Here is a 13,371-nt window from a genome sequence, read left to right as displayed (position 1 = left end):
CATCTCAGTTCATAGCTGCCACATTTCAAGGGTTCAGCAGTCACGTGTGGCAAGGGGCTACCACACTGGAAAACACAGATGTAGAACCTCAAATGGCTCCGAGCATCTACTGAGTCACGAGGGCACGGTAGCCATGAAGTTAAAGGGAAGGGCTGACCGGCAGGCCTGCTGCGTCCAAACCGGTGGGCAGTGAGACAGTGGACAGGCCACAAACTGGTGGGCAGTGAGACAGTGGACAGGCCACTTCTGTCTCCATCCCCCACACCAAATGCCTTCTCTAGGCCTGGAAAGTATCAGGACGTTTTGCCAGGTTGGCTTCAATAAAAATTGCCTGCTCCCTCGCGTTTTCACTGACCATCTCCTGCTGATTGAACATCACCTGTATCCTGGGCTTTATTATTTCTATGGGTTCTCTATACCTTTCTCCACCTTAGTCCTAGTGCCTCCACAAATCCACCTTGACTTTGAGGATTGTTTTGAAACCCTGATGCTGGCCCGGTCCTCACCTTCTGCCATCATCCCACACACTTAACCATTTGAGTGCACACATAGGAAGTCATTTGGTTAATTCACTTGCTCGACATTGTTCATGTTATATCATATATATAGGCCTAAGTTATCTTCATCTTTTAGATTCACAGCGTACCACTTTGCACTGAAAGAAACAACATTTTTTCTTATGATGTATGTTTTCAGGAACAAAGATATGGATCAGTACAGTCACGTTAGGACACTCAAATACAGTGAAGACGCTTCACTGAATCTTTGGGACTACAAATGAACATTAAGACTTCGTCAGGTTTTTGTATACCAATCAGGTTCGTAGCTATTGGCTGGCTGGTGCTACAAACTTAAATCCAAGGGCAGAGCTTCAAACAGTATTTTCACATTTACGACTCACAACATAGGAACAAAATCACCTCTTTTCATACGAAAGCAGCTCAGGAGAATAGTGACTGTAAAAATATCCAGCAATCTGATTTTTTTCCCTACTGCTCTATAATTTAAATATACACTTAAGAGATGCTTAATTTGAAAACTAATGACATCTTTGTTAATGACATGTTTATTCCATGTTTCGGGTTTGATAAATAATGAATCTTGCCATAGTTACCCCGTTTTTCAGCCTGGACGGCTTAGATTCCTAGTCAGCTAAAATCATAATAACCCACTAGTTTGAAATGATGATAAAGTAGCCATCTCCTTGAGTGAGAGCTTCTTTTTGAAGTTACTTTCCCCTCCTGGGCTTCCTAGGAGACGTTGTTAAGAACTCTCTGCAATGGTATAAATCCCTACTTTGTTTGGGCTTAGATATTGAGGTGTTAGCAATGAATTTATGATTTACAGATCTTTATATAGAGGCGCCCCATTTCCTGGAGCAAGGACAATGCTTTTTTTTTTTTTTGACTGAATGCTTTATATCGGCAGAGAATCTTCTTTCCCCTGAGTGCTTGCACCAGAAAGTCCCATCTCCTTTTTTTTTTGAGTTGGGGTATTCCCATTTCACAGATAAATAAATGAAAACAGTGACGAACAGAAACAACAGACGGAGAGTCAGAATCAGGACTTAAAGCCACAGCTCTCCAACCCTGAGTGAGTGAACCTTTTTTTTTAATAATTATCTGCCTGGAGAGAAAGGCGAGCTATTAACTCTCCAAACAGATCCAGGGTAGAGCCTCTGGGAAGTTCCATTCTGACTTCTATGGAAAGTACCCAGAACCCAACTTTCCCGGCAGGACCTGCTGATTCCCAAAGGAGTGAGGACCAAAGGGCGTGCCCCGACCTGTGTGTGTGCGCGCGTGCGCGCGCGGCTGTGTGAATGGAGAGGGGGCTGCAGAAATCCTTCCCTGCGTGTGATGATTTTGTGCATTTACTGCCATTTGGAACACTGGCGTGAAAGCTGGACTATGTGCGTGGGTGCGTGCGTGCGTGTTTCTTTTTTTTCCTTTTCCCCACAGGTACCCAAGGGGAGCTCTCCTAATAGCACATCGAGGATAGCGGGCCGGCCAGGGGGCCACGGTTTGGCATCTTCAGATTTCGGATCTGCTCTTAAAGCAATTCCACGACCCTGTCGCTGCCGCTTGGCCGACTTGTCAGGCCTGGAGCCCGAGTGTGTCTTCAACGCCTTCAGTCCCTCTGGAGCCCGCGTCTTCCTCCGCGGCAGTCAACTCGCTCTCGCTCCTGCCTCTCCGAGCCAGGAGAGGGGAGAAGGGAACCGCCCCGCGGCTTCGGGGGTGTTGAATGCAGATCCTCCGCAGCCCGCGTTCGTACCGCACGGCAACTTTCCCGCAGCTTCCCTGAGACTTTGCAGACGCGGCGCGGCCCCCCGACGCGGGCCTCGGCCGGCGACCCCTCCGCTGGCGATGGTGCGCAGGACGCAGAGGGCGGCGCCGCCGCCGCCCACGCGACGCTCCGCGGGCCACACGCGACTTGGTGACTTTTACGTGGAGCCCAGGCTCCCTTCCGCCAGCCGCGGCTGGTGCGGCCGCGCGGGGCTGGCAGTGCCCGGCGCGCCGGAGGCCTGCGCGCTGGCGTGTGACGGCCACGGCGCGCGGGGAGGGCGGCGGCCGGGCCCCGGGGGCGTGGCGGGCGCCCGGCGGGCTCCGGGCCGCGGGGCGAGGCTGGGGGGCGCCCTTACCGCCGCTTGGGGCGCGTCCCGCGTGGCTTCCGGTCGGACCACGGGCCACCGCCTCCGCGCGGCCCTCCGCTCCGCCGCCCGGGTGCGGGGTCCCGGTCGAGCCCCGGCAAGCAGGCGGGGGACGCGGGGGCGTGACTGGGGCGTAGAGGGAGGCGAGCCGGAGGGCACCCGGAGGGGCAGCGACATCTGCGGGCGGCCCGGAGGACCGCGGGCCCCGGCCAGCGGGGACAGCCCGGCCGCCGGACAGCTGCGCCCGAGCCCAGGCCCCTAGCGCGTGGCCCGGGGCCGCGGGTCGGAGAAGCGGTGCCCCAGGCTGCGCGCCCACGACGGTCCCCGCGCAGGAGGCCCGGCGACGTCCGTGAACCCGGGGGCAGAGTTCAAGTCGCCTCGAACCGCTCGGGGAACGGGCTTTTCCCCTTGGGCACCGTGACTGTTCTCCGTGTCTCTCGCCTTTAGAAAGTTACTCTGACACTTTTGATCATCCGTCCAGAGAAGGAATAATAAAGAGACAGCGTGGTCTGTCCCCGGGCGAGGGGCGCAAGGGGATCCGGTCAAGTGGAGCGAGCCCGCTGTAGGCGAGGCGGCGAGTCCAGCCATTGACAATTCAGCCCCGGAAAGGGTTAACTGCATCCTGCCGGTTCGGTTTACATGTAAATAGAGAGCAGCTGCTCCGCGCGGGCCCCGGCTGGCCCTTTTAAGTTTTTGATTGGTTGCCAATGACATCACCGCCCGTGTTATAACACCAGGGACTCAGCGCGGCGTCCCATCAACCCTCCTTAAAGAGACGAGGCCACGCCCCCGGCTCCTCCTCCTGCGGCCGCCCATTGGCCGCGGGCTGCTGTGAGGTAGCGGTCCGCGTTTTCCGGATTCCTATTGGCCCAACGCGCCGTCGGTCGGCAGCCGGCCCGCCCCCTCAGAACCTTACATTTACAGTGTGGCAAAAGAGAAAGTAACTATGTTGCTGCTGGAGATCAATGAAGCCCAGTGAATGGGGGCTGAATGTGCGAACCCGTACTGAAGCGGAGCGCCAGATGGTGGAGGGCCACGCTTACTTGTGAAGTAAGTGGAAGTCACCGCGGTTACTCCTGAGAGCCAAGGAGTGTAAGGCGGTGTGTGTGCGTGTGTGTGCGCAGTGTGTGTGTGTGTGTGTGTGTGTGTGTGTGTGTGTGGCGATGCTTTCGGGAGCCACAGCAGGTGAGATTGTAGCGTTCCGGTTGTTCGCTCTGCTGCCTGTGCATTTACTCTCTCTGCAGTCTATTTGGATGTGGGGCGAAGAAAATATGAGGTTTGTTGGGATGCTTTGCGGCAGTTTTAAATGCCTGGGGCTTGTTAGTGCTCTGTGTTGCGAAAGGGGGGTGGGGTGGGGGTGGTGGATGTCGGGTGCTCCGGGAGTGGGGAAGGAGCATTCTCTGACCGCTTAATTTTCTTCCCAGCCTCTGCTGAGAGGCGGAAGGACCACTAGCGAGGGAAAGGGGATGGCTCAGTATTTCTCCGGCAGGTCTCCTGGGCCGGTTGGGATGGTTTCACGGGCAGTATGCACGCCCGACCCTCTGCTGCGGATCTCTTTATACACTCCGTGCGTGTGTGTGAGCTGCACGCTCCGGGCGGAGGCGGGGGTCCCAGCTGGCGTCTCTGCGAACCCGCTCATGTGTCCCTCTGCCGGGAAATGGACCGCTGGCCCTGGGGGTACCCTACCAGGTAACACAATAGCAAAGACTCTGACCGCTTGGTCCGGCTGGGAAACAGTTACAGCTTCTGGAAGAGTACTTGCTCTTCAAAAAAATACTACGCAAAGAAGGGAAGGAAAGAGGGAGGGAGGGAGGGCGGGGGTTGGATCCTCGCGCCCATCCAGAGGTGGCTGAGAGAAACCTGAGTCCTGAGGACCTCCGAATGGGATGGATGCGTGCCCGTGTGTGCGTGCGTGCGTGTGTGGATTCCGCCTGTGGCACTTGGGCTCTGTGTCAGAGAATGGTGACGGTCGTGTGTAGACAAATGATAGATGACATTTTTCCAGACATCTCAAAGTTCTTTTAGGCGAGTGACTCTTGCGTGGGGTCTGCTTTCTTTTCTGTGTACATGTCTAATAGGATAGGAACCAGCAGGGCCAGGTCGTAGAGTGCCCCGTGCCTACGGGGAGGAAGGAACTGTCCCTTTGCAGGCACCCTCTCATGAGACCAGAGGTAGATCCGTGGGCAACACTTCACTGTCCCCTTTCACGGGGATGGGCTGTTGGGGAAGTCATCTTTCTGGAATTCCTCTATTTGAAGAGCGGGAATATCTGTGTGGGATTGAAAGCTTATGCACGGTGCCCGCCTCCGGTCGAGGGACCCTCTAGGACGCATAGTCTGTGCCTCCCCGGAGGAGAGTGGAAGTGGTCCTTCCCTTAAAGGCAGGCGCGGTTGGGGGAGGGGGGACGGCAAGGGAGCAAAGGTCATGGATCTGCCATGGTTGGGGTTTCCAGACCTGGCTGCTTGGCTCGAGGCTTCGTTTTAGGACACCGGTTTGTAAGGAGAGGAGAAATGCAGATTAATTTATGAGAGGCTACGAGGAGACATGGGGGTTTTAACACGACCGCGCCGAGCTTTTCAGAGGACTCGGTCGAGTGGAAAGCAAGAATAGCTCCTTGTCAGAGAGATTCACTTAGGGGGACACTGTCACTCTGATCTGCGGAAAGTCGCCATCGCCCCTGATGTGTGTTTAGCTGCCGTGTATTTCCGTGAGTCCTGCCAGCGGTCCCGGTCATTCCTTTGCCTTAGGGATGACATGGAAAGCACGCAAGGGCGGACGAGTGGGTCTTCCTCAGATGGTCGCGGTATCCTTCTGCCCGGGAGGTGAGGTTCAGATCGGGGCCTCTGAAGAGCCTTCCTCTCTGTCTTCGGCGTTTCTCATTCTTTGTGCTTTTCCCTGCTCCACGACTGAACTCTGATGCAGGTCCGAGAGAGGTCACTCATCATCATTTGCACAGACTATACATTTACCCTTAGTCTTAGTGACCAAGGAGATGGGGTCCTCTAGTTGACATCCTCTCGAATCTGTGAAGTGGGGTTTCGAGCTTCAAGCGGGGCACGAGAGAGGGCGCGTAGGACGACTTTGCCCAGAGGGGTGCAAAGCCCTCTCCTAGGGATTGGATCGGACTGCCTTTTGTGTCACGTGACTTCATTCTTTCTTTCCCCCCTCCCCTTCTTTACAGACTGTCTTGAGTTCTTCTTGAATTGCCAGTTTTCGGCCTCCTCATGCCTCCATCTCCTTTAGACGACAGGGTAGTAGTAGCGCTGTCCAGGCCCGTCCGGCCTCAAGATCTCAACCTTTGTTTAGACTCTAGCTACCTTGGCTCTGCCGCCCCAGGCAGTAACAGCCACCCGTCTGTCATCGCCACCACCGTTGTGTCCCTAAAGGCTGCGAATCTGACGTATATGCCCTCATCCAGCGGCTCTGCCCGCTCCCTTAATTGTGGGTGCAGCAGTGCCAGCTGCTGCACTGTGGCCACCTACGACAAGGACAACCAGGCCCAAACGCAAGCCATCGTCGCCGGCTCTGCCAACACCGCCCTCGGACCCTCCACCACCTGCCCTGCCACCCAGATGGTCAACAACAATGAGAACGCGGGCTCTTTAAGTCCCTCGGGTGGGGTGGGCAGCCCCATGTCGGGGACCCCCAAGCAGCTAGCCAGCATCAAAATCATCTACCCCAACGACCTGGCGAAGAAGATGACCAAGTTCAGCAAGAGTCACCTGCCGCACCAGGGCCCCGTCATCATCGACTGCAGGCCCTTCATGGAATACAACAAGAGCCACATCCAGGGAGCCGTCCACATCAACTGTGCCGACAAGATCAGCCGGCGCAGGCTGCAGCAGGGCAAGATCGCCGTCCTGGACCTGATCTCCTGTAGGGAAGGGAAGGACTCTTTCAAGAGGATCTTTTCCAAAGAAATTATAGTCTACGACGAGAACACCAATGAGCCGAGCCGCGTGATGCCCTCCCAGCCACTCCACATAGTCCTCGAGTCCCTGAAGAGAGAAGGCAAAGAACCCCTGGTGTTGAAAGGTAATGCCCCCCACCCCCTTCCCCGGCACACCCCTCGTCAGCCTGGGCTCGCTCGGGGTCTTCTCTTAGAAGTACCAGCATGCTCCTTTCTCTGGCTACCAGAGGCCGAAACAGACCTCCTCCTTCTTGTTGTCTGCCCGGCTGTGCCCTTTCTCGGTTATGCGAGAGAAATCTCGCAAGGCTGACCTGGAAGCCAGACGCTTCGGCTTGTAGTCCAGATTCAGACTCTAATTTGCATTGTGCAAGTCATTTCACCTCCCTGAGACTTTCCTCATCTTTCTGCAAGGGGCTTTTGGAGCTGCAGATGGTGTGTCAAGTCACGCCTGGTCTGGCAGCTCTAGTCTAACCAGTCACTAGTTGGAAAGTTATAGTCGCTCAGACTTAACCGAAGTTGATGGGATGGAGGAAGTGGCACCTCTAGTGACCTACGAGTAAACGGACAGGTGCCAGTTCTTTCTGAGGAAATTCTTCCTCTTTCTCTCCTCTCTGACCGGCTTGGACTTTCTGTGGTTTATAAGGTGACCTTCATGAAGGACAGAGATCCTTGTTATAAGGCCCCACAGAAGGTGGGAGTTGACCTCAAACATGTGTTTCTCTGCCGGAACTCTAGGGGGACAGTCATTCTCATGAAACACGGCCAGACTCATCATTCCTTCTGGCCTCACCTGGGAACCGTTGGCACCCTGGCTTCTCCCAAATGGGGCGGGGGTCACTTTCCCCAGTACGCTCAGTGCAGGATAACTCCGCAGTCACGGTGGCCGAGCCCGGGCACGAGGAATTAATCACCCACTGTCCTCTGAGCCCCTCATTTGGTGTCCCCATCCGGTGTCCCTCCCAGTTGTACCCCAGATGCTGTCTTTTTGGGCCCTGCACCCCGGTCTTCCTCTTGAGTGTCTTCTGTCCGGCGGTGGCAGTGCTGAGAGGTCGTCATCATCCTTCTTCTCGTCTTTTTTGTTCTGAGCCACGGCACACAGTCGGGGCCGCATCGCCAGCCCGTCTCCTGAGGTGCGTTGACTGAGGGTTCCTTGAACACCTTGCATATTTAAGTTGCAAGAGACCGTCGAGGTGAGCGAGTTAGCCGTGGGGCCTTTGTGAGACAGCTCTGCCACTCCCCTTCCCGACTTCCCAGTGACACATCCTGCCTTTTGTCAGTGGGAATGAGAATATCATGGAGGTTGTGTGCAGAGAGCTCTGGCACCATCCAGGCATGTTTTGGTTGTCGTTTGTGGGTCTTCTTGGGGTTCCAGGTAGGCTCAGATTTCCTCTGTGTGTCTCTGAATCTCATTTCTTTCTATTCTTGTTCGCTTGACTTTGAGTGATTCTCAGTAGGTCTATCCAGCTAGGGTTTTCTCATCATGATCTTGGTTTGTGTCATCTTTTTCGGATGAGAAAATAGAACCTACACATCTCCCGCTTGTCCCCGTCTGTCTTGGGGAGCAAAGAGAGAGGGTTGCCAACGGTCTCGATGGTCTTTCTTTGTTCGTGCAGAGTCGACACTATTGAGAAAATGCAGGCCTTTTGTGAGATCTGAGGATGGGCATCAAATGATGCACGTTAAGATGACCGTGGTGATTAGGAGGAGCTGTAGATGCTGCCTTCTGTTTGGCAGTGGGATTGTCACGTATGGGGGCAGCTTCTCAGTCACTGAGAAATGAGTCTCCGGGGTGCTGCTGATGGCAAGTGGGGCTCCTGTCCCCCTTTCCTATGGATGCAGAGAGAGTCCAGGCAGCCCGGGCTGGTTCCTCCGCGTCAGTGAGTAGGATCGTCTCAGGGGGGCGGGGCCAGACCGGCCGCTGACCTCACGCCGGCGCCCTGGGCGGCCGCTCCGAGGGCTCGTCATTTTCGGGTTGGTGACACACAGCGGCGGTCGGCCCGGAGGATGCGCTCGCTGGTGGTAGAGGTTGGATTACTTGTAGCCCTGGGGGGCTTTTTCTTCAAATATTTGGGAGTTTGGTTGAAAATACGTAGTCTAGGAGCAAAAGGATCTAGAATCTACTTTATATATTATGATCGTCATTATTATTTTGGTCTCTTTGGGGGGAATGGCCTAAAATTGGGACCAAGATAGGACAGAAGAGAAAGCGATCAATATTAGGATGCCCTAGAAACCCTTCCGTCGGAGCGAACCCAAAGTCGATACTACGGCAGCATCGAGGCGAAGAACGGGGGGCCTCTCTCCGAAGGCATGGCCGGCAGCTTCTCCTGGTCTCCCGAGCGGGTCACACCATCCATGCTGGCCTGGCTTCTCCGCCGAGCTTTATTTTAGCAAACCCCACCCTTGGTGACGTAAGCTTTTATTTTAGCAGGCGTGGTAGCAGTGCCATTTTGGAATGAGTGATTTTCGCAGGAAAGATAGGGTGCCGGGGTCAGGGGGGCAGGTAGCAAGGAGCCACTTCTATGGCCTCATTAATTTATTTTCAGAGATTTCACTACCATCTCGGGTGATTTATGGCCGGCTCACCTGGTCCTCTGGCGTATGTTTGTAAACACTGGTTGCTACCGTCGCTCTCCAAGGTTCATGTCGCCCTGTGTCCATGCCACGTTCTCCGTTTCTGGCGCTGCCTGTCAAGGAGAACGGCTGCTCAGTGACCGTTTTAGTCACGCTGTGTCAGGTTGGGAAGAAAGTGATCAGAGGCACAGGTGCCCCTGAGATTAAGTTGCCGCTCTAATTTACAGTCCCCTCCCCGTGGTGACCTGTGCCAGAATGCATGTTTCATCCTCATCTTCTGGAGGAAAAAAAAAAAAAATGGCATCAGACCTACGCTGCCTCTCCACCTGGAGAAATGAATACGTGTTCAGGGATCTGAAAAATCTTTGAAAGAATTATAATTTGTTTTCTCCCAAGTCGACCTGTGACATTTCTGACCACACTAAAGGCGACGAGGCGATTCCGGGTCTTCTGTGGGGAGAGCTCCCGACTTTGATGTTTATGAGGCTCCCTCTCTTTTTAGCAAGGCTGGGCTCAGGGAACTAACTCATCGTTTGCCTACGTAGGACAGGATGTGCTGCTGCGGCCTCCTTCTTCAAGGTGGTCTATGCCTTTAAAACTTTCACTGGAAAAATTTTCAAATAGAAAAGTAGAAAAGACTATAACGAGCTCCCATATACCCATCGCCAGATTCAACAGTTATTGTCTCTATTTGCTTTCTTTTCTATTTTTGGTTGAAATGTTTTATAGTATAGACAACATTTTAATGTATGTAAATATGTTTCATGTTTCTACTTAATGCTTGAAAATTAATAAGGCTGGGACGTTTTATAGTATAGCGTGGCCAACATTTGCACTCTTAAATACTTGAGTATCACGGGCCCATTTCTGAGAGTTTTTCGAATGTAGAATTGTACTTTGACTCACTGGTGTCAGGTCTCCTGGGAGGCTGCCCTCCCTTGGGGGTGTCTGTAGCTCCCGCTTCCACAGGGGTATGTCAGGGTCCATGCCCGTGCTCACTCTGTGCTGTCACAAAACTGACACTGTCTGCTCCAGTGTCCGGCAGGCCTACCTCTGTGCCAGAAGCGTTCACCGCGGAACAGGGGCAGGAGAGAAAGTCAGCTCAGGAGGCCGATCCACAGAGAACGTTCGATGCCATGCGGGGTTCAGTTTTCATACTATCAGACTCTCCAGTGGGGCTCCTGAAATGAGCGACATGGGTGGCATTTCTTCCGCAGACAACGTGGGCCCCGCAGTAAACACCTGTGGCCATGTTGAGTTTGCCGACACAGCGGTGGCGATGCTCAGAAGTCAGAGACCCTGTGAAAAAATTTTCTGTTTCTACTTTGTTTTTGTTTTTTGCCGCGCTGCCCGGAAGTACCGGACAGCGTCCTCCTTTCTTTCAGGGGTGCCGTGAGGGCACATGTACATTCTCAAACTTTCCATTGTTATTCTGAGCCTCTGTTTACCACCCAAGCGTACTGAACATCAGCTTCGCGGTGGGGGAGGTCAGCAGTTCTAGTCTGAGTCCCCGTCTTGGCCCCTGACTGAGGAAACTGTTTAATCTCTTACTTTCTTAGTTTCTTCCTTTACGAAAAGAAAATATGCTAGCAGTAGCTCTCTCATTGTTCCGTTTTCCTAAAGTCAATGAATTAACGTGTGGAAGCTTCTAAATAGTTTCTCACACCTGCTAAGCACCCCAAAATGTACCTTAATATTATTGTTACCATTGGTTGAACAGAACTAGTGGTTCCGATAAAAAGACAACTTGCGCTCCTTTTCAAAAGGAGTGCAAAGAACAAGCTAGGTGTAGCTCTGTGTGTGTGTGTGTGTGTGTGTGTGTGTGTGTGTGTGTGTGTGTGTGTGTGTTGCTATGGCCTAAAAATAACTTGGTGACTGTTGCCTAATTTAAGTAGCATCCAGTTGGAGTGCCAAGTAATTACAAAAACATGCTGGGTCAAGAGGCCGGAGTCATTTGGGCCTATCCTAGAATTATTTATTTGTAGGGGAATTTATAAAAACGTGATGGTAAATCTGTCCAGCTCATGTCCCATAACTTAATAATGAAAGTACAAAACTATTAAGCTTTGCTTTCTCTGGCCTCTCCTCAGGCTGATTTATTTTGGGCATGAAGGACCAGTCTGACTATAAAAGGGTAGGTGGAAGGAGGTGGCCGTGTGCTCCATGTTGGAAAGTTCTTGAAGCTTTGGGCCGTGAAGAGGTGGACTGTGAAGGAAAAAGCAGGGAGGTTATCGAAAGGCAGGCTCGTGTTTTTCAGGCGAGTTCGAGCTTTTTCCGTGAACTGGTTCACAGCTGCCTGTGCTCTCTGAGCTCTGAGGAGGCCGCCCTCCTTCCGAATGAAAATGTAAGTGAAAAGAGATAAGCGAACTCCCTCCCCCATCTCTGCTCTTGCTCCGTCTGCTCCGCATTCACTGTGTGCTCGGCAGAGGACGGTTTAGCTCACTTACGCGTGGGTTCGAACCCAGGCCGCTCCGCTGCCCACCCGCAGGCATCTTCGGGCAGCTCAGCCTCTCTCATGGGGCCCCGGTTTTTTCCACTGTAAAGCAGAGATAATTTCAACCTCACGGGATGAACCGAGATAACGTAAATAAAGCATCTGGCACATAGACAGCTGTCAATAAATCGGGCCCTGCTCCCCAACCCCCACACCTTTTCGAAACCTCTTACGTTTGACATCAGGCGTGTGGCTTTTCTGGTGTGGTGGGGGATGACACTCTGTGCTAAGCACAGCACTGTGGGAGCTAAATAGGAACCACTAGGCGCTACCAGTTCAGATCGGTTAAGTTAACCATCTGGCGTGTCAAGGACAAGTTCAGGAAACTCCTCTCCTGGCAGTGGAAGATAATGATCTTAGAAAAAGCAAGGCCAGGGAAGGGAGTTGCGACAAAATCTCGGAACAGAGAACTCTCTGCCACAGCCTTGTGGCACACACACCCGAGGGAGCTAGGTGTGAGTTTTCAACAGAAACCGCTCTGCTCCCTTAGACTGTCCTCAGCAGCCGGGTCTCCCTGCCACAGCACTGCTGGGGAGCAGTTTGGGCATAAAAGTGTGTTGATTTGTGATGCTCAGTTTACTCCAAGTAGGCAGTCGAGGATACACTACACACTAAGGCGGAAATTCTAACCCCAGGGGAGGCCATGTCACCTTTTTCGAACTCAGGAATCTCACTCACTTTTGAGAACAGGAAGTGACCTCCGAGGTCCTCTGGGCCCGTGGTTTCCACCGCAGGCTGCCCGCTGGGGTCGGCCGGGCAATGTGAAACCTTTGAGGCTCATGTCCCAGCTCCAGAGAGTCTGATTCGGTTGGTCTGGGGAGGAGCCTGCTTCCCAGGAGCTTTAAAGCTTTGCCGGGGATTGTAACGGTGCAGCCGGGTTTGAGAGCTTCGTCCTGACCTGGTCTTCTCGTGATGCAGCTGTAGAAGCGGAGCCTAGAAGAGTTATCACCCGTTCAAGGTCACACACATTATTCATCGTAGAGCCTTGGTCCTTAGTGCTAAAATGGGTCTTGCCCGATCAATAGATTTTTGTGTGTGTTATTATCTAATGATAATAGTATCTAATATATAGCGTATGGATATGAAATAAGATAACGTATATAATCAATCATTTTGAGTATCAATACCTTTTCTGGTTGAATTTTCAGATTTCAGTCCAGAACTATAAGGACCTAAATCTAAGATTTTTTGACGCCAGCAGCTCATGACCTTGCCCCTTACCTGGGTCCTAGAAATGTGGGACAAATGGGAACACCGATTTCATCCCATCTTCCCGCAGATTTGACAGTTTAAGGGAGAGAGGGAAGATGTGGTCCCAAGTGTGTTCCTGCACCCGAGCATCCCAGGCTCCTAGCAGCTTTTTGGTCGGGCGGCCTCCACAGAGGCAAAGCCTTGTGGGCAACAAAGATTCATTCCTTCGACACATAAGACGCATACTTTCGAAGGCTTCTACGCGCAGGGCAGCTTCGGGCTGGGGAAGCTGCCAACAGAACCCTAAATGCTGGAATGAGCACGTGCGTGTACACGAACCCAGTCAGGGCACAGTCCTCTCTGGCTTGAAGTCTGTGCACCCGTTTGTCTTCTTCATTGCCGTGCACCCACAATCTTGTTTGGGGAGCGGTCCGTCTTTAGGAAATGTCATTCTGAGGGAAGTACATGTCTGCGTGGTGTCTGTCCTTTCTGTCCTTTCTGTCCCCCTGGCCTCTGCTAAGCACATCTTCATGGGCCAGCAGAATTTCTTTTCCA

The 13,371-nt window shown here is 53.1% G+C and overlaps 1 protein-coding gene across 1 annotated transcript in view; it reads left to right on the top strand.

Moving 5' to 3' along the window:
- Positions 1-2,872: 2,872 nt before the first annotated feature.
- Positions 2,873-13,371, top strand: part of DUSP10 (dual specificity phosphatase 10) — a 37,134-nt gene continuing 26,635 nt past the window's right edge. The window contains exons 1-2 of the mRNA XM_039883433.1: positions 2,873-3,697; positions 5,829-6,682. Coding sequence (XP_039739367.1) covers positions 5,872-6,682 — 811 coding nt within the window. The 5' untranslated portion in view covers positions 2,873-3,697; positions 5,829-5,871. The remainder of the gene's footprint in view (positions 3,698-5,828; positions 6,683-13,371) is intronic.

Source organism: Pteropus medius, unplaced genomic scaffold (assembly GCF_902729225.1).
Source record: "Pteropus medius unplaced genomic scaffold, Ma_sr-lr_union100, whole genome shotgun sequence".
In the NCBI taxonomy this organism is placed as follows: domain Eukaryota; kingdom Metazoa; phylum Chordata; class Mammalia; order Chiroptera; family Pteropodidae; genus Pteropus; species Pteropus medius.
Note: the sequence above shows the minus strand (reverse complement) of the source record. Positions and strands in the feature narration are given on the sequence as shown.